The sequence below is a fragment of the Mchenga conophoros genome, linkage group LG12 (genome assembly GCF_057382185.1).
Source record: "Mchenga conophoros isolate Kocher_MC1m ecotype Shallow Benthic linkage group LG12, M_conophoros_male_GT1.1, whole genome shotgun sequence".
Taxonomy (NCBI): domain Eukaryota; kingdom Metazoa; phylum Chordata; class Actinopteri; order Cichliformes; family Cichlidae; genus Mchenga; species Mchenga conophoros.
The window spans coordinates 29079733-29100196 of NC_140537.1; the positions used below are offsets into that span (position 1 = coordinate 29079733).

Below are 20464 nucleotides of genomic sequence, written 5' to 3' on the forward strand. Positions count from 1 at the left end.
TTGTTTGCTTTTTTAGATAGATGACACAGCTAAAGTCTTTCCCTCAGGGTATACTGTTTATACAACTATTGTGTTAGCAGTCAGGTTCATAAGAGTGATAAGTCAGGAAATACAGCCCCCCAAAAAGAGAGAATCTGTTTACATTTCCAAAAAGGATATAAACAAGGATGTTGGCTGCACTACATCAATGCTCTGTCCACTCTTTCAGGCCACACAGTCACTCAGACAGAGACAAAGCCCCTGCTTCTTAAAGCAGGTCATAGGGTTACATTTGTTTCACTGCTCAAACAAGGAAAGTTCACAGTTTATTTCCATTTGCCTAATTATCACCTAAGCTCCCTTATCATCTTAAAAAAAAAAAAAACTTGAGTCAGCTACATGAAAATGTACACATTGTTTTACAGTTTTAAAAACATTTTTATTAACAAATATGTAAAATCACTGGCATTTTCCAGGACAACAAATATATAGCGAGATGCAAACATAAACAAATATTAAACTATGTAAACCAAAACGCAATGTAAACAACAGCTTGGGCAGTTTAATTTCCTTTGTTAAGCACCTCTTCTCTGAATGATTAGCTTTCAAGCTACCTGAGGAAGACATCACTGAATCACTTACAGATATCACTATAGATTATAAGTTAAGCATTAACAGTTGCAGCCCACACATACACTTCTGTCCACCCAACAGAATTAGGGCATCTGCATATGACTAATCAGAGCCACATAACAACTCCAGCTTTATTTGCTGATCTCTCATTTCAGCTTTGTTTGGGAACCCAGCGAAAGCGGTATCCTCCTTGCTGAGTCCTTGAGGTAAAGGCATGTCCGTGAGGAAAGACCTGAGTTCTTATAGTGCTGTGTTCTCTGACAGAGGTCCTAAAAGATGAGACACTCTCTCCAGCTTCTGCTGCATCCACAGTCACGTTGCTGTCTTTAGCTATGGATGTCTGCAGGCCTGAGAATGCACCATACATGGATATTGTCTTTGATTCCTGTTGCAGCCTTGTTTCTGTAGAGCTGCTGTGAAGTACAGCATTGCAGCGTGTGCTAATATCCCTCAACATGTCCTCCACTGAGTCAGAGGATTCAGTTTCATATCCTTCATCCAGTCGCTGGCGCTTACAAGGACTCAGTGAGGTTTTGTCACCACCATAAGGCATTACTGGTTCTTTTACATTTGAGTCTCTGACTGTCATCAATTTCTGAAAGAAAATGATCCAAATTAAAGACTAAAAAGTTTAAAGATTAAAAAGTTTGAAACACAATTTATGACAATACAACCAAGAGGTTACATCATATACATGATAAATACTGATTTGACTTCTCACAGTTCTGAACTTACTTCAAGCACAGAGGCTAGGTGCTTTGCTCGATTAGCCAGCTGCCTGAGGTGAACGTTTCTTTCTTCAAGAGAATCAATCTCATCTTGTTGACTTTGGAGGGACTCATGGAGCTGCAAGCACACAAAGCAAAATATTTTCTGTGATGTGTTCATCTTTAATAATTATTTTATTTTTTAATGTTGGCATAACTAAGTTTGTGTTTAGATGTGGACAAACAGTTATTTCAAATGCACGTGTAATTTACCTATACGTGTAGGTTTTCCACAAAATCTCCATTGTATACCTTTTAAACCAAACGGGGTTCTGATCAGGATAAGGTCTTGGATGTTATAGCAGGTAAATAGGTTTATATAACTAAATAATTAATATAATTATAATTTTTAACAATTATAATTTCACAATTTAGATCCATTATAGTCCAAATTACATCAAACTTCGTATCACCATTTACGGTACATCATTTACATTGTGCAGTAATGCTCCATAAGACCTTACCTGTTTGTTGACTGCTATGCTATGTCCCAGTGCCTTTCCATGACACTCTGCTATCCCTTTCCAGGAATCTCCATCCTGGGCAGGTGGGTTGCCTGTTTCTGCAGATGAGTTAACCAGACTGTCTTCTGGTGAAAGGTTGTGCTGAGGGGTGAGGGGAGGTATAACATATCCTTGATAAGGTACCAGCTCAGCTGAAGACAAACTGCTCTCCAGGGTTGTAGGCGAAGCTGACAGAGAAGACAAGAACCCAAGGACTTAGCCAACGTGATTTTGGAGGTGCACGATTTTAACTGTATTCATGTCAATATAAAAGTAACAATAGCGATGAGCAGCACCCCAGCGGTGTGGAAGGTTTAGTTTTCTCACCTGCCATGAAATCCAGCCCATATTCTCCAAAATCCTGGTCATTTGCATCCAATTCCTGTGTGGAAATAAAAATGACGATCAGCATTTATCAGTATTTCATATAAACAATTCGATTTAAAATAACGAAAAAGAAAAACGAAAAGGTGCATAGCAGTTTTACCTGGAAATCCCACCAGGAAAAATCAGGGCAATACGATGTTAAAGCAGAAAATGTATTAGTTGACATTTCAGTCAATATGTTTTCGTGTTGTCGCGTTATGAGCTTACGCTTGTCTGTGTCAGCTCGTGGAAAAAGACTGGACCATTTTCTAGCGTGTGTGTCATGAGTTAAGTACAATGACATTCGTGTAGGATTCCAGCACATCGTGTCAAACATTAACAGAGTGATCCAGACCTGCAGCTCTGCTCACCATCCTACATCTCCATCCGTCGGAAAGGGGTTGATTTACATGGCTACGTTTAAGATATGCCATTTACGTGGAGATGTGACAAAAACTGATGTCCATTTTTTAAAAGAACATTGGTCTTCGGTGTTTTTTTCTCACCTGACAGCCGAAGGAGTCTCTCTCCTGTCTCATAGAGGGCACACCCTCTTCCAAATCATCCCATGCAATTGTTGAGAAAGCTGCGACAGAAGAAAACAGTGGGACCCCTGAATGCATTTATGAGCTCAAAGTGACTTAAAGGCACTAATCCTGAAATTCACCCATTGTGTCAGGTTGAGCTTACCTTGTTCGATGATACATGGAAACTCAACATACACAGTGACGGGACTGCTGCTTCTTGGCACAAACACTTTATCCTGTGGGTAGAAAACACTATAAAAGTCTTTCCCACTGCACAAAGAAGCTCTGTGTTTTGTGAAAAGACAAATATTTCAAACCGTTTTGTTTGTGACAGCGTTCGTCCATTTTTGCCTCACTTGGTTGGGACAAATACCATCAAACGTTTTTCCGTCTCTTTGCATCTCGATGAGCTAAGCTCCGTCTGCAGAACTAGGAGGGCATGATTTGATTTAGAGCTGATATACTCGACGTTCTCCCGGTCTGCGTTTCTTCATGCCGCGGTTTCACACTTTCGACCCAATCAAATGCACCTATTTGGTCTCCAGGGAGTAACAGCGTCCTCGGAGATTAAACGGGTGCAGACTAACGGTTTTCTGAAGTGTAACAGTGGTGCCGCGCGTAACGGCGCCATTAGGCTACAGCAGGTGTTCCTTGCCTCAGACCTGCTTTCCTTGAGCATTCAGCTAGTCCCTGTGCCAGATGCTGGCTATGGTTTCTTTTGGACATACTGAAATGTTTAGAAAAATGCCTTAGGCTCATGTATTGTATGGCGTACATAAACAACAGATGTTGTGCAAGCTGAGCGTCACAAAATAAAGTCGCCAAAATATCTTATTTTATAATTATATATCGTAATAATTATTACATATTTTATGTATTTATTAATAAATCCTCATCAATTTATTTAATAGCATGTTTGCGACCATAACAGTCAGTGCGTAATTTCCATCTTACTGTGCGTAAAATATCTAATTAGCTTAGGTACAATCCTTCTGCTACAGTTAAAGAGCAGGGGAAAAGGAAAAGGGCAATTACAGCCGACAGCTCAGTAAACAGTCGTGACAAATGCCTCTATTAGTAAACAAACAAGAGTACCCTTAACGCTGAATACACCTGTGTGGTCGACACTGTGTCAGCAGGTCGAGCTGCCACGCGTAATGGATTATCAGATAAAGCCCCTCGATTGACCAAACTGGGATGGCACAATTTGGTTTCACATAATATAGCCAAGGGTAAACAAAAAACGAGGGTAAACGGACTTCCAGACAAACAAGCACAATAGCCCGTGTTGGAGAGCCACAAGAGTCAGTACATTGAAGAAAGTAATGTTACACACAAGGTCTTATCCTCACATTTACAGCACTTTCATGGTCGTGTGTGTTTCTGTGTGTGTGTGTGTGTGTGTGTGTGTAGGGTGGGGGGTATTGGATTTATACTTGTAAAAAACGTGCTTTCTGGGGTGACATTTTGTCATCAGTCATTTAATACTGCAGTGCTGTGAAAACTGAGACTCCACTTCCACGTCTATTAAAATACAAAGAATTTGCAAACAGACATTCAACTGCTTTTTCTCAGGTGTCATGATTACCTATGCATGTAATCAAGGCAGATTTTTATGTTTTTGACTCACATGTATTCTTTAAGTTGTCATTTTAATTAATTTTATTCTGTTTCATATGATAGTCAAAATTATTTTAGCTGCATTCTTTGTGGTAGCTCACACTTCGTGTGGCACATCTTGCTTATAGCTGATTTATTTCAACAGTAAACATAAGTTGCAATGAATCACAATAAGTTTAGAAACCGGGACAAATGCGTTTGAAGATGATTTTAATTAACTGTAGCAATCAATTCATTACAACACATTTTTCTTCATTAAAGATGTTCCAAAACTAACAAAACTCATAAACCCACAACAAATAAACTGGCATACAGAGGATTCTGACTTTTTGTTAAAAAATAATGAAAAATAAAAATTATATTTCAATATACTTCATAATTATATAGTAAATTATCTTAAATAAATAAAAAGCAATGCTAAATCATAAGCATCCTGTAGCTGTAAACGGTTGACTGTCTATGAGGTATGTATAAGTAAAAGTAGGTCTGCATAAACACAAGAATTCTGAGCACCAAAACCCCCCAAATAGATATCTTATCCTCACTTCTTTGTTTAAGATATAACACTATAACCCACAATTAAAGGGGAATTTAAATTGCTGTTATCAAAATAGTCACACTCATGTAGTCACATAGTAGACATCACATCCAATGTCTCCAGGTTTAATGACACCAGCAGCTTCAGGTTGTCTTTGCATTCCTGCACTAGACTCTGTTTGTAGCTGTCATCTTTCACTGCTAGTGAGTCTCCCTCATAATGCTTAGAATTGCCTGTTGGCTGAAAAGAAACTGACTGTGTGCATAGTTCATCCACAAAACTGTCCCACTGAACTTCGTGTGAATGGATGGTTTCATGCTCAGGAAGACCTTGTTTACTTTTCAGTAACTCACTAGCTACTCTCAGTGCACAGCTGGCAGTCAGTGATGGAGGGTATTTGTTGAAAGCATAGTCTGCAAGAGTCAGCTCACAAACATTTTGTGCAAGGTTGCTGCACTGCCTGGGCATTTTTGGGTCAGGATTCATCCTTGAAATCCTGTCATCACCTTTGTTCCTAGTCACTAGCTGTGAAGCCTCGATGCAGTTGGTGTAATAGTCTAGAAAAAAGGCCAGGGTGGGTGCAGAGAGGCGGAAGTTAAGACGAAGCAGGATGAGACACTCCAGGTTGCAGAGCTGCTCTTTGGTGAACACATCACAGCACAATGACAAGAGATGGCTGATTCGTGGTGAGCAGACCTCCACCTGCAGAGGACAAAGAAAAGGATAGTAGAATGATATCCAAAAACACAAACCGTCTGCTCCACGAGCATACCACACAAACCTGTTTACTGGCTAGGAGAAGTGCGGTGACACCAATGAGCTGGAAGCAGTCAGCAGCAACAGGTGTGGAGGCCAGGAACCTGTCCATGATGTTCACAGCCAAGCAGCAACACTCGAAAGACAGACGGAAATGTTTGTGCACAGGGATGAGCCAGCTGACCAGCTTACAGCGGGCCTCTGCGGTCAACTGTATGTAAAACACACACTCATCAAAATAAAAACTTTTAGTGACCTTGGTTCTTAAATGTGATGTGCTCTTAATGTACAACAAGGTATATATTTTCTGGCATTTCACAGTACAGTACCCTACATATTATCAGTAAATGGTCCTAAAATCGTCATGTATTCTGCATCTCAGGTGTTTCTTTAGTTGAACAATAGAACTAATTAATATCTGGAAGTCACTCTCACTGGAACATTTAACTATCTGCCTTTAAACAAAAGGAGTGAATTACCAGTTCAATTTATATGACAACAAATATATTTTAATTTTTTTAAGTAGTCAAAAAAGTATAAATATACGTCTAACACGGTTCATTTAGTTACAAGCTGTAAGTGTCTTACTTGCGGTTGGCGTGCCAGGCTTTTGCAGGGATGAAACTGCGCCTCTTTCTCCCTTTGGATCATAAACCCGATGTCTCCGTACTGAAGGTACCAGCTGCAGAGTTGCCCTGCAACAGGTTTTTGTGACATGAGCAGGGAAATCTCATTCTTAGCTGGGGATGAAATCGGGGAGCATGCCAAATCTTCTTCAAAACCAGAGTCTCTTAATTTGGACACGAGTTTCTGTTTTCTATTCCGAGCAGTTTGGCGCTGTTGAGCCAGCGTGAGAGTTTCTGGAGAAGGAGAGGCGACGTTCATTCGGCTCCTTTTGAAAACACTGTCGAAACCACCTTCACAGTTCTCAAAAGACACCATCTCCAGTGTCTGACTAGAGCCGGTTTGCACACACGCTGTTAGGCCAGCGACTGCGTATTTAGGCTACTGAGAGCAGTGAGTCCACAGCAGCAGTCTCCTGGATGCTGGTTTCTGGATTTAGTGGGGAGTTCTCTCTGATGACGTCAGTTTTCGCGGGGTCTTCCCCGCTCAGGCAGCTCACGGCTCTCCTGTGACCCCGGGCAACCAAAGCTAAACAATCACTGGCACCATCTGTGTTATACTCTTAAGTCACGAGAGAGAGAGATTAAAAGACAATAGATGCCTTGCCCTTTAACTTTTTGCAGAAAAAACATCAAATTACTTGGGCTTATTATTTTATAGAAAGCCTACATATGAAATGTTCACATGTGAAATGTATATGAAATAGTTTAGATTTGATACATGTATTTTTCTTCTTGTTCTTCCTATAATCATGCTAACATCAGAAAATTATTAACAACAATAACAACATTATAATTTCAAGTATACTACAAAAATGTGAGCAGTGTATAAAGTTCTTAATATTCACGATGTTTTTATAAGTATTAAAAATTTAATTTCTGTGCAATATATCAGTTTCTTTTTCTTTTTTGCGGTGGGCGGAACACGGCCGCTGACGACTAGAAAATAAACGGCTCCTATGTCACCTTTCAAACTCTAGTGCAAGACAAGAGAGCGTGCCAAGTCAGAACTGAACAAGGCTTCAACTATGTCCTCTGTGCACTAGCGGGAGGTATTTTGATTTATTTAATAATACACGTGTATAGTACAAGCTAGCGTGTAATTAATGGCTGCCTTTATCTCAGCTGTAGGCTGGGCAGCTCGACAAAAAATTGCAAGAAACAGGGACGAAAGCCGCTGCTAGCTGTTACCCTTAAGTGCCTGTGCTAGCAAGCTAAGTATGTGTAGCTAGCGTTAGCATTGCTGTAACTGTGTTGCAGCAGGAGCTAACAAGTGCGGTTACTAGCACTTATTTGTTGACGAGTTGTAAGGCACTGAGGTGGCAAAGTTATAAACCACCAGCTCGAGGAAGTAGAAGAAGTAACAGTAGAGTCAAATAATAACGCTGCTGAAGCTAGGTAAGCTAGCTAACGTCTTCACCATGTCATAATCTCACAATCCTGTAGTTTGGGTTAGGCTTTACGTGTGTGCGCAAACTATTTCAGCTAACTAAGCGGCTGTGTTATACTAAAAATAGTGACGTAAAAATGTTGACATTTAAAACAAGCTTTTGTTTTTTAATTTTTATTTTAGGAATGTCAGCGTTCATGTCCATTGAAAAAGGGTTAACTGTTAACCCGAGTTTGCAGAAGTCAGCCAGTGTTTTAGAGAGGTTAATATTACCGTTTTTATCACCCGCTACCTATTGGCTCAGCATTTTCGAGTAGGTGCTGAGCTGAAAAATAAAAATGCGGCATCGCCTATATAAATTGTGCAACAGTCTGGTATGGATTACATGGCAAGTTGTGAAAATTGTGAGCAGTTACAACCAATATACGTTTTTCTACATGCCAAAATAAAATGAACTGAAATGGGACACTGCTTCTTCAAACAAGGGACTTCTGCCAAACGCAGACGTTTGGCAGGTCTCTTGTAACACAGTTTGTGTTAGTGCTGTTTTGATTACATAAGGACTATTACCACATTAACTGGACATTTTATCTTGCAGTTTTATCACAGCAGTGTATCATGGAAAACTCTGGCAGGCCTTACCGGGCTAAGCAAGGCGGCAGGGAGAGGGGGGCGGCAGCAGCAGCGGCAGAGAAGGGAGAAAGCTGGTGGATGCAGGACCAGGTGCGAGGACAGAACTTCAGATCAGATGGAGGCCAGCAGGCCAAGAAAAATCAAGGTGGGCCTTACAGGGCCAGCCCTAAGAAGGGAGGACTGGGGCCCCTAAGCCACTCTCCTGGTGGATTAAGAGGAGGCCACAGCCCCTCACAGAGAGATGATGTCCGGTGGTTCTCAGGTCCTCAGGAAGATAACTGGAGAGAGCGCCCACAGCAGAGCTGGAGGAGGGGTATGCAAGGAGAAAGTCCAAAGGAGGACAGGGAACAGGGAAGGAGAGAAGCCACGGATGATGGTTTTCAAAAATCAGGTAAATGTCTGGAAGTCAGTCTCTGCAGAAGGAATGAAACACTTTCAGCTTTATCACAAAGTCTATGTTGAAAACAAACTAGAAATTCATACTTCCCCCTGCATTTCTCATTTTCAAAGGTAAAAGACGGCGTAACAGAAACAAGAAGAAAGCTTTTGCTGAAGAGAACAGGGGCTTTGTGATTGAAGAGTCCACACTCTCAAACAAAGAGCTGCGCAACCTACGGCAAGCAGAGAGGCGGCTTAACAGGGACGAGATCTACAGCCTAAAGAAGGTACAGACCCTAAAAGCCGTAAGAGGTGATGTAATGTTTGAGTTGGTTGGTGTAGGTGATTTACAGATATTTCTAACGGTGTAATTTTTTTTTTTTTTTTTTGTGTGTGTTGTACAATTGTTTTAGAGGTCCCACAGCAACCCTGCTGCTCTTTACAACTGTGCCCTGTGTGATGTTCTCCTAGAGTCTGTGTCTGAAGCTTACAAGCATATTCGGGACAAACGGCACAAGAGAAGGGCCAAGGTTATTTTACATTTACCGTATATAGATTGTATTACTGTGTTGCTATTGTGGAGTAGTAGTTTTTATGTATTAAAGGCTGTGATCAAGACCCCTTTCCTGTATTTGCATGTTGACTTATAGGAGCGACAAGAGCAGCTGATGCTGACTGAGATCCTGCCTCCTAGTCCAGAGCAGATCAGTGCTATAAGTGCAGTACTAGATGCTGTTGTCCAGGAACATGGTCTGAACGACCTGGACGTTGAGAAGAGACGGTGTGTTGTCTCCACCATGCAAGATCTCCTCCTGTCTGTTCTGCCTGGTAAGACACATAAAGAGGAAAGTTCACAATATACAACAACTGTGCTCTTTCAGTGTTATTAAAATCGTAGCAATATTTACCTGCTTTCTCTCATCTATAGAGGTCCGACTCAGGCTTTATGGATCATCTTGCACTAAATTTGGATTCAAGGATTCTGATGTCAACATTGACATTCAGTATCCAACTCACGTGAGTAACACAGTGTGAGTTCATGATGTGTGATACAATTTTATTGTATTTTATGTTAATTTTATAATGATATTAATGTTAAAAATTAAAACTGGAGGCCTGTCAGGAGAATAATAGCTAGGGGAAGAAGTCTTTCATCTGCATGTATATGTTACAAGTTACGTGGGTTTAGGGTGACATTATTTAAGGGAACAAATACAAGAGATGACAGCAAAAATATTAGTATATGGCAAAGGTAAGATGTGGTGGTGTGGGTGGCGGGAAAAATATAATTTCACTTGATTTTAGATTTCACAAGTTGTGTTGCGTATGCTGTGCTTGTAGCATGCACCATAATTATGTTCTTTTTAATATTATATTTATGCTGTATAAAGGCTTTGAAATGGAATGTATTCACAGATGCATCAGCCAGATGTCTTGATGTTGGTTAAGGAGTGCCTCTCTGTGAGCTGTGAGTTTTGTTTTCATTTTAGACTCAAGAGTCTTGAAGAAATCTTTCAGACATGGTAAACTCAGTCATGTGCTTGAGTGTCATGGAAAGTTTAAATTGTTTGTGTTGTGCTATTCTCAGCTCTGTTTGTTGAGATGGAGGCGGACTTTCATGCCAGGGTGCCTGTGGTCATCTGTAAAGAGAGAAGTAGGTCTGTATCATTTGCAGTTACATGGGTTTTTCTTGCATGTGACAAGAGAATATTAACAGTGCTCATACCACAAGAGCATAAAACTCCAAATTAAAATTAACTTATTTTTTTGTTCCCCCTTCCTCCTCAACAGTGGTCTAATCTGCAAAGTTAGTGCAGGGAATGAAAACGTGTTCCAAACCACCACATATCTTTCTGCCCTGGCGACTCAGGAGCCTCTCCTCATGCCACTGGTTTTGGGCTTCAGACGCTGGGCCCGGGTATGTTTCTAGTAGACAAAGACTTGTTCCTCACATTAGCAAAGGCATCAAAACTATTCACTCATTTCTTTTTTTCAAAGTTGCATTTGTTCTTAACATCATTTTTGGCTTTCTGTTAAGATCTGTGAAATTGATCGCGCAGAAGAGGGGAGTCTACCACCATATGTCTTTGCCCTTTTGGTTATCTTCTACTTACAGAAGCGCAAAGAACCTCTCTTGCCTACCTATTTCAACCAAGATGTAAGTCTTTATTTTCATTTCCATCCTTAAAAAAAACAAAAAAAAACCATATTAGTTTTGCTTTTCATTATTGACTCTTTTTAGGATTATTTTGGAATAAACTGATGCAAACATCTGCCCATCTTTAGATCAAAGTGTTTTCTCTCAGCCGGCTGTCAGACTTCAACCTTACTCATACACAGGATGGGTATTTACACTGGGCCTACACCCCTTCCTCCAAGGAGTCATCTCAACCAGCAGAAGGCAACTCCATAAAGGGGAAGGTAATCATGAAGATGGACACACATAAATAAACTGAAAGACTTCCAAAGAACAGAAAATATAATTTTGACTTGTATTTGGAGACAGGTTTTGTTTTGTTTTGTGTTTTGTGTTTTTTTTTTTTCTTTTTTTTTTTTTTTTTTAAAAGGCTGTTAAATAAATTGAAAACTTGAGTGATAATTTTTCAGACTCTTAGTAATATCAGGCTGTCTTGCAGGTTCCGCTGGTGTTTCAAAGTCCTCATCCACCAGTGGAAGTTGGACTTCTCTGGGTCGAAATGCTTCGCTTCTATTCCCTGGAGTTCATCATGGCTGACAATATAATCAGTGTGCGGACTGGTGCTGTCCTCTCCAGAGAGATGAAAGACTGGCCTAAAAAGCGGATCGCTGTAGAGGGTCAGAAGCTTTGTTATGTTTGAATCATTTTCATGTCTTGATACTTCTGTAAGGAGAAGTGGTCACACAGAATCTGTTTTAATGTTGCTTATTTCTCTGTTGATTCTGTCCAAACCTAGATTTTTATTTCTGTTTGATTCATGGATTAAAGCAGTGGTTCTCATACTTTTTCTTGCATACCCCGTTTCAGACGTTGGAAAAGTTAACAACCCACAGTTTTGTTTTTTTTATCAGTCATTAACTATTAATTGTAGTTTTACTTGTAATACTTTATTTTAAAGTGTAATTTTGCTTAAAGCTCAGTGCAAAATAATCAACAAACTATTGTATACCCCTTATCCCACCCTTTTCGAAGTTATTAATTCAATTTAACCCCCCACCTCCCCCTCCCCAAACCTGGTTGTTTGTGTCCAGTTGCAGTGGCTAAGGTGCGTTTATGAACCACTGTGATGAAGAGACTTCTTTTATGTGTTCTAATGTTTACAAATGGTTCTGTTTCAGACCCGTTTGCCGTGAAGAGAAATGTGGCCCGCACAGTGAACAGCCAGCAAATGTACGAGTACATCCTCCACTGCCTCAAAACCACATACAAGTACTTTGCACAGTCACTCAATACACCAGCTGCTAATCACAAAAGAGGACTGAAGGGAGGATATGTTCAAGGGGCCAATGCTAAGGCTTTGAATGACGAGAGTGTGTGCTTGTCAGATTTCAGTAATCTCAGCATTCATTCAAAATATACGAGCCAATCTAAATCTGTAGAAAATGGCCCTGAGGACTCTGATTGCATTATTGAGGAAGAGGAGGAAATTGAAGAATTCAGTGACTCAGATGAAGAGCGGGAAAAAGAAAAATTGGACTTGGGCAAAAGCAGCCTTTCGGAGGATGAGGATGATGAAGACGAGCAGGATGATGACATAAATATTGATGTCGACATGCATAACAGAGACCACCTGGACAGCTTCACCATAGAGGATGAAGAGATTTTCCTAGTGGACGAGATCTCAGGGGAGGAGCTTTTGTCCGATGAGGAGGGTCCAGATTTGGACACACCTGGTTCAATGGATGAGGAAGAGGAGGAGGAAGTGGATTTGGCACCTGTCAGTGTTTCTCAAATTAAAGATGAAACACCAGAAAATAAAAATGAAAAACAAAGCAGACCATCTTATGAGTTCACCAAGCAAGCTTTCACCAGAGGAAAGGTAAGTTTGCCTTCACTTGTCATCAGTTACTGGCAGCATTTGCAATTGTGTAATTTGATTAAACAAAGAACACATAAAATTTTAAAGTTGTATGGTAAAGATTTAGGTTGTAAGTGAGGAAAACTATATGTGTAACTCCTTTCAATATCACATAGTCCCACATGGTCGTGTGCAGCTTGTGCAAACGTGATGGACATTTGAAGAAAGATTGTCCAGAAGATTTCAAGAAAGTGCAGCTTGACCCCTTGCCCCCAGTAACACCAGAGTTTCTCAGTGTCCTCAACAAAGTCTGTGAGCAGTGTTACAGTGAGTATTATGGGACATGTAACCCTTACCTGCATTGTGATGTCATATTTCTACTCTTGCAAATTTTAGTAATACATACAATGACAAAAATATACAAATGTATTTCAAATGGTTGAGAAATAAATTGTTTTTGTCGATGGTATGAACAAGTTTTAAAAATGAGGCTCATGCAAACATTTTCATACTGTTGGACTCAACAAACTCTTAATTATTGCAAGTTCCTCATTTCAACTTAATGAAGTCCACCTGTTCATGTTTTTTTGAGTTCTAATCATTAGCACTTAAGAAAAATTTTATGTAAGATTTAAAAAGTGCTTTGGAAGAAAACACAGCTGTATCCGTGGTTTTAGGCTTATCTGGTAAAATTTGTGTGAGTTTATGGTTTAACATGTGGGATGAGAATATGTTAAACTTTAAAGTGTTAAAATGTACACAACTCTAAAAAGAGCTTAATGCAGGTGCATGAAAAGTGTAGTATACCATCCACTGGACCTCAGCTTATGTGACTGTTTCACAAAATTTTGTATAAATAAATAATTTTATTTATATAGCACCTTTCTAGACAGTCAAAGTGCTGCACATAAGATAACAAATGATAAAAAGGTAAAACGGACAATATAAAACAGGCAAAAATGAGCCAAAAACAGTTTTGAGTTTGTTTTTTTTTAAAGTTGTTTCAAGTTGTTGTTTTGATATTAATCAACAACTTGATTTTTAATTGTAGTTAGTTATCATAATATGTCTAATTGGCATGTTCATATAACGTTATTTCCTGAGTCCTGTTGTAAAGCCAGTTATTTAAGACCACTTTTGGTGGAATAGTGCTTGTGTCCAGTAAATTACTTGGTCACTAAATATCATTCATTCATTTTTAAGGTGATTTCGCCCCAGATGAACTGGAAGTGGGTGTAAGAGAGCACATCCTTCAAGACCTTGAGATTTTTGTGAGAAGACAGTTTCCTGGTGAAGTTGATCTTTTAACTTTTTTTTTTTTTTTTTTTTTTTTTTTTTTTTTTAAATTGAATTGGCGTGATGATGCATCTGAATGATTTGGTTAACAAATCATGTGTTGATTATTTATTTTAAATCACAGGTGCTCAGTTACAACTGTTTGGCTCATCCAAAAATGGCTTTGGATTTAGACAGAGTGACCTGGACATCTGCATGGTGTTGGAAGGACAAGAAACCATAGATGTGAGTTATCAATAATTCTTTACCATGTAGTTTTGGTTCTGTTCATCAGGGAACCAGCTGCAGTTGATCTTTAATTTACACCAACTTGATTTATCAAGCTTCTAATGACGACTTGAAGTTGATGCGTATTTGATCTGCCAATATGCTTGAAGAATACATTGGTAATATTATTTTACTTGGAGGCAAGTTGCCCTTGTTCCTTTTCATTGTTATGGTTGAATTACTTATTATCTAGCAGGAGCTTATATTAAATCATTTTTGCCTTCATTCCATCATAGGATATTAACTGCATCAACATCATTGAAAGCTTGGCAAGATCGCTAAAGAAACACCCAGGTAAGACATAGTAGCTGTGGTACGAAACTGACATTCATGCACTTTATTTTGTCTGCAACCAGCAACTGTCAGTTTTGATCAAATGACAAACTGTTCTGGTTTTAAGAGATTCTAAAGTTCTAATATAATCTTTAAAATAATTCACCTTAAACAAAATGTTACCTACCCATTTACATTAATGAGAAATGCATTAAGCTGAAATAAATTATGATTGAATAAAGTTCTTAATCTTCCCCATAAGTGCCTGTAATGTCATTATGTATCCACATCAGGTCTGAGGAACATCCTTCCCATCACTACAGCAAAAGTACCCATTGTGAAGTTCTACCATGTTCGCACTGGCTTGGAGGGAGATATAAGCCTCTACAACACACTGGTGGGGCTCTTTTTGTCTTTGTATGTATTTGAAAATAAGAAAATGTGCACCTTTTGAAATTTGCAGTTTCTGTTTGTTTTTTTTCTCAGGCCTTGCACAACACTCACCTACTAGCTACGTATGCTGCAATTGACAGAAGAGTGAAGATCCTCTGTTACGTCATGAAGGTTTTTGCCAAGGTGAACATGCTTTACAGACTTGTGACTAAGACATCTTTAAGTGTTCTTGCTATTGTATTGTTCAACGTTAAAATGTTGTTTCCACTTCCATTACAGATGTGTGACATTGGAGATGCTTCACGTGGTAGCCTCTCGTCATATGCCTACACCCTCATGGTGCTGTTCTTCCTTCAGCAGAGAGACCCACCAGTTATCCCTGTGCTGCAAGAGGTACAGATGTCTGTTTGAAAGAAGAGCCAATTGTATTCTCTTTACAAGTTGCACATAGATGTGTTGATTTGTCTATGTGAGTGTTGTCTCAAATACATGTATCCCCTTAAATTAAACAACAAACTTATACCTCCATTTGGATGAATTTGTCAACAAGTCTCTTTGTAGTAGTTATTTAAAGTATTTCACAATATCGTGTGTCAAGCTTGACTGCTTGGTTTCTTGCAGATCCATGATGGGAAGAAGCCTGAAGTACTAGTAGATGGTTGGAATGTGTACTTCTTTGATGATTTTAAAGCACTAGTAAGTGTTTTGTATTTGATTTGTGCCTAAACAATATGGTTAATATAAATGTAAGACTGTGTCTTAGTAGCTCATCAATATCGTCTTTTTCCACCTTCAGCCCAGTCACTGGCCACACTATGGGAAGAACACCGAGACTGTGGGGGAGCTGTGGCTCGGCCTACTCCGCTTTTACACTGAGGACTTTGACTTCAGAGAGCATGTTGTCTGTATCCGACAGCATGCCCGCCTCACCACCTTCAACAAGCAGTGGACATCCAAATACATAGTCATTGAAGGTAGCCTTGTGTGAGACTATTGCTGCAGTGTATTGTAACTAATTTATCCACAATCAAATGTGTAATTTTTATTTGCTGAATCAAAGTAATTGTATATGTCTGCTTTTGAAGATTTTTCAAGTTCATTTTCTTTGTCACAGATCCATTTGATCTCAATCATAATTTGGGTGCTGGTCTCTCGAGGAAAAGTAAGATGGATATAGATTTTTATTTTTTTTTCCCCATTTCTAACATCTCAATGATTTTTCTTGCACTTTTCACTACTTAAAATGTGCATGTTTTTATTTTGGTCATCAAAACAGTGACAAATTTCATCATGAAGGCTTTTATCAATGGCAGAAGAGTGTTTGGCACACCCATCAGATACTTTCCTCCTGTGTATCCCAGTCAGATGGTCTGTATTTGTTGTCTGAACATTACTTTTTTTTTTTTTATTGTGGTGATATTATCCAATCAGCACTAAAACTGTGTTTTACCTGCATCTTTCCCAGGAGTATTTCTTTGATCCTGAAGTACTTACTGAAGGAGAAGTGGCTCCCAATGATCGCTGCTGTCGCATCTGTGGAAAGATTGGCCACTTCATGAAAGACTGCCCCCTGCGTAAGAAGTGGGTGCAATCTCAAGTATTTTGTCATAATATTTACTTAAGTCTGTTAGCACCTTGTGTGCCTGCCTTAATGTTGATGTTACATCGTCAATTATTTTGGACCAGGTCTAAACATAGAAGGGACTCGGAGAGAAGGCCAGAGTACCCACAAGACAAAATGGATACAGCAGAGGAATCGAAGGATCAGGTCAGACACAAAAGTGAACACTGGCGGAAAAGGGATGGAGTGGATATTCGTTGCTGCTACCTATGTGGATCAACTGCCCACATCAAGAAGGACTGCCAGCTGTACAGAAGCCCTGCTGGTAAGTACCTGCAAGGTCACTTTACATTCTTTGAAGTATGAAAAAAGTCACTTACTTTCAATATTCACTTGTCATTTGGCAGGTAATGTGAAAATGGAGAATTATTCTTCTTCACCCCACTTTAGGAATTTGCGAGAAACAGAGAAACAGGTATGTTGTATGTTTTCAGTCAACCTAAATTATAATTAATTCTGCTTTGTACAGTTGTAGAAGTGTACATCTTTTGAGCTGTCTTTTATTTTAGGGCATACCTATACAAGAAGATAAGAAGAAGAGAAAGCAGCAAAATGTGATATTAAGTCCACAAGCAGGTAATTTAATTTCCCATACTTTTTATGCATGGAATCAGATGTCTCAAACCTATACTATTAGCACTATGTAGCTAATTTTAACATGTATTTGATTTATTTTGTTTGTAAATTGAAAGTAATTTAAACTATTTGGGCCCAACTAGTCCAAAATAATCATAGCAACTACAGATAAGCATACGGCTATTTATTATGTTACGTCTTCATTAAGTTTAGTTACACTGCATTTGTACTTAATTGTGGATTGTTAGCCAGCATAGTCATGTATAGTAACACTATAGTGAGCCTTTGATTAGATGTACAATTAGCACCCAATTTAAAAGTGATGCTTTCCCAACATGTGGGATGGCTGTAGCTCAGGTGGCAGAGCAGGTCAGCCACTAATCAGAAGGTCGGTGGTTCGATCCCAGGCTGCCTCCTGGCTGCATGCCAAATATCCTTGGGCAAGATACTAACCCCGTGTTTGCCTACTGGTGGTGGTCAGAGGGCCCGGTGGCGCCAGTGTCCGGCAGCCTCGCCTCTGTCAGTGCGCCCCAGGGCAGCTGTGGCTACAATGTAGCTTGCTATCGCCAGTGTGTGAATGGGTGAATGACTGAATGTAGTGTAAAGCACTTTGGGGTCCTATGGACTAGAAAAGCGCTATACAAATGCAGGCCATTTACCATGTCCATCCCTAAAGCACACATTTTGCCAACTTTATTTTTTTTATTTTTTTTAAACGAGAATTATCTGTAATTTATGGAGACAAAGTGCAATTTCAATTTTCAGAGAAATTAGACTTGGTTGACAGTGTATTTTTGCATTGGGTCAATTGTCTAGGGCTCATAAAGAGAGACGACATGATTTCTATGCAGCAGGCTCAGATTCATCCATCTTTTTCTGGACTCTGGAGCAAACACTTTCTGATCTTTTTCCTCAAATGTAGCATTCTGGTCCTTATTTTATCTGTTGTTTTCCATGTGGTCTTAGAACACATTCTCTGAGTTATTGTACCTGGTATTGTTGCCTGAATGCGTTTTTGTTTTTTCTTGGTCAATAAAGCAATGTTCAGTTTGTGTGGATCAAGCAGTCTGCTTAGTTTTGTCACCTTCTTAATATTGGGGGGGTGTTAATGCTGCTGTTGAGTTAGAAAATTGTGTTTGTAATAAATGTTGATGACTGCTTTCTGGTTTGTTTCAGGTAGTTTAACCTGCCGAAATTCGGGTCGCTCTGGTCAGAGGAAGAGCCCAGTGGAATGAGAAGTGAATAAAAAGAAAAAAAAAGAAAAAAAAACTACCAGATTCTACTTTTGTCCAGGCAGACAGCAACCCAAAGTCCAGAAACCCTTAAATCTGAATGGTACTGTTGGGCCAATAGTAGCCCGTTCAAAGCCAAAGCCAGGACATCTTGACTTGAAGCCAAATAGGGCCTTTTTATTGTTGTGGGTTTTGTTTTTGGGTTGTTTTTTTTTTTTTTTCTCCCCCCAAAACGCTCCTCCTGAGAGGGGTTTTTTTTTTTTTTTTTTTTAAAGCTTTCATTTAAAGAAAATAAGCAAGTAAGCATGCATGTGATGCATGTGATGTCTTAAAATACTTTGCCAGTCAAGAGGTTTTCCCTTGTTTTGTTTTTTTTGTTTTGTTTTTTGTGTATATATAAAATTTTTACATTTAAAGCAATATTACTGCAAATTTGGTGTAAAATCTCTTAAAATTGGAATGTAAATAACTGTCTCCTAGACGACTAATAGCTTAGATCCCAGTAGGGTATCTTTTGACATCATACTGTATCTTTAATGCTAAATTTTATTTTTAATTGTTTTGGTGGACACTTGAAGGTTCAACCGTCCTTTAATTTGGTAGACCAGCGTTTATAAACACTGTTACAGCTGTGAGTCAGATTGAAATGATAAACTGATTATGATATTAGTCTGCTACTCAACATCAAAACGTCAAGGCTATTTCACATTAAACCAAAAAGGTTTCAATTCATATGCGTTCTTTTTTTTTTTTTTTTTTCTTTTTTTTTTTTCCCTTAAGTGTTGTTTTAGAGATTTGGGGAAAAGATGTTTCTTAATGGCAGTATACCTTTTTAATGGCCTGGATCTGTATTTTTTATTTTATTTTTAATTATAAAATCATGTGTTTGTCCTCTGCACTGATGACCATCTGTCCATGTCTCTGGTGTTCTTGAAGACAGAACTACCTGCAAGGTGTCTCCATGTTTGTGTGCCTTTTTGTTAGAGAAACCACCATGTAGATATGTTTCTCAGGATCACAGTTTTATTCCTAGACTGCTGGTCCACTCAAGCTTCATGGATACATACTGCTCTAAAACTGCCTGCAGATGTTAGTAGAGGGAAGGTAAAAGCTCATTACCTCTCAATTTTCTATATGTCTTCACACTGCTAGGATGTGTTGTAACGATGGTAGAGGATCACATGCTTGAGGGAAGTTGGGTAAAAAAAAACTTCCTGTGCAGACTCTTAAAATTGATATTTTAAAAAGGAAGAAGGGGGAAAAAAATGAAAAGCTGTTCTGGCTGGCTGCACACACTGCGCTCCAACTAGAGGTAATCTCAGTTAGTTCATTGGAGAGCGAAATGTATTTATTTGCCACAAAGGCTTCATTTCATTGTAATGTTGCCACAGATTGGTAGCTGCACTGTGGGGTGGGTGGGTGTCCAGCCCCTTGGATTATGTTGCTGCTAATGTCTCAAAGGCCTGCTTATAATTCAACTTATGTAGGGTGTCTGGCTTTATTATATCTTACTCTTACTGATTTTTATAATAAAAATAAATGTTGGTATTGTAATCATATTTCTTATTTTAAAGGATGTGTGCTTTAATTGCTTTAATACCAGCTGTATTTTTATTTTTACTAGGATTAAATGGAGGATTTAATTTGGTGTCAGGGACCCCTGATTGTGTTAGGAAAGGTTTGCTCATTGTCCAGTTTGTCTCAAAGAATTAAACTGAAGTCAAATTCCAGTGTGCTTTTTTTTTTTAAATGTATTTTTTTTTTTATTTATCCCCCCCTCCCCTTTCCTCCTCAAAATATTTAAAGTATATGAAGCAGTAATGCCAGGAGTCTTCAAAATGTGTTAGATCATATACTGCAAATCCTGCAGGTGTCACCAAAGCTGAAATAGTTTAAAACGATGAAAGAATTTCCCTTTTTTCCCTTTTTGTGTAGTACCACCCCCCCCACCCCACAACTTAAGTTCTAGAAAATCTAGTAAGCCTGGAAAACCAAGCTGTTTGACGGTACAAATAACTATTTAATAACAATGGGTGTAAATAATAAGGTGAAAATTGTCCACGCATGAGCACCGCCGCAGAAGTACGTATTACCTATG

The 20464-nt window shown here is 39.1% G+C and overlaps 3 protein-coding genes across 4 annotated transcripts; 1 reads left to right on the forward strand and 2 right to left on the reverse strand.

Annotated features, from left to right (window-relative positions):
• Nucleotides 1-254: 254 nt before the first annotated feature.
• Nucleotides 255-3176, reverse strand: mcidas (multiciliate differentiation and DNA synthesis associated cell cycle protein). The gene is made up of 7 exons (XM_085295101.1): nt 3093-3176; nt 2939-3011; nt 2755-2834; nt 2210-2264; nt 1844-2070; nt 1348-1458; nt 255-1207 (listed from the first exon to the last, which is right to left on the reverse strand). Exons 1-7 carry the CDS (start codon nt 3174-3176, stop codon nt 764-766), a joined length of 1074 nt encoding a protein of 357 aa, XP_085151227.1. The 3' UTR covers nt 255-763.
• A 1564-nt stretch (nt 3177-4740) lies between these two features.
• ccno (cyclin O) lies at nt 4741-8400 on the reverse strand. Its single transcript, XM_085295096.1, has 4 exons — nt 8345-8400; nt 6278-6384; nt 5715-5900; nt 4741-5635 (listed from the first exon to the last, which is right to left on the reverse strand). Exons 2-4 carry the CDS (start codon nt 6338-6340, stop codon nt 5024-5026), a joined length of 861 nt encoding a protein of 286 aa, XP_085151222.1. The 5' UTR covers nt 6341-6384; nt 8345-8400; the 3' UTR covers nt 4741-5023.
• tut7 (terminal uridylyl transferase 7) lies at nt 7234-20096 on the forward strand. Of its 2 annotated transcripts, none has more exons than XM_085295094.1 (29): nt 7234-7364; nt 8301-8726; nt 8846-9000; nt 9127-9243; nt 9364-9541; nt 9642-9730; nt 10130-10181; nt 10302-10371; nt 10505-10631; nt 10752-10871; nt 11000-11134; nt 11350-11527; nt 12029-12729; nt 12885-13035; nt 13912-13998; nt 14129-14229; nt 14508-14565; nt 14838-14941; nt 15031-15120; nt 15217-15330; nt 15559-15633; nt 15734-15911; nt 16052-16099; nt 16214-16305; nt 16403-16518; nt 16624-16823; nt 16906-16973; nt 17068-17134; nt 18311-20096. In XM_085295094.1, exons 2-29 carry the CDS (start codon nt 8321-8323, stop codon nt 18367-18369), a joined length of 3936 nt encoding a protein of 1311 aa, XP_085151220.1. In that variant the 5' UTR covers nt 7234-7364; nt 8301-8320; the 3' UTR covers nt 18370-20096. The 2 variants fall into 2 exon arrangements, with proteins under 2 accessions (XP_085151220.1, XP_085151221.1); XM_085295095.1 differs by lacking the exon at nt 7234-7364 and adding an exon at nt 7421-7710.
• The last annotated feature ends 368 nt before the right edge of the window (nt 20097-20464 follow it).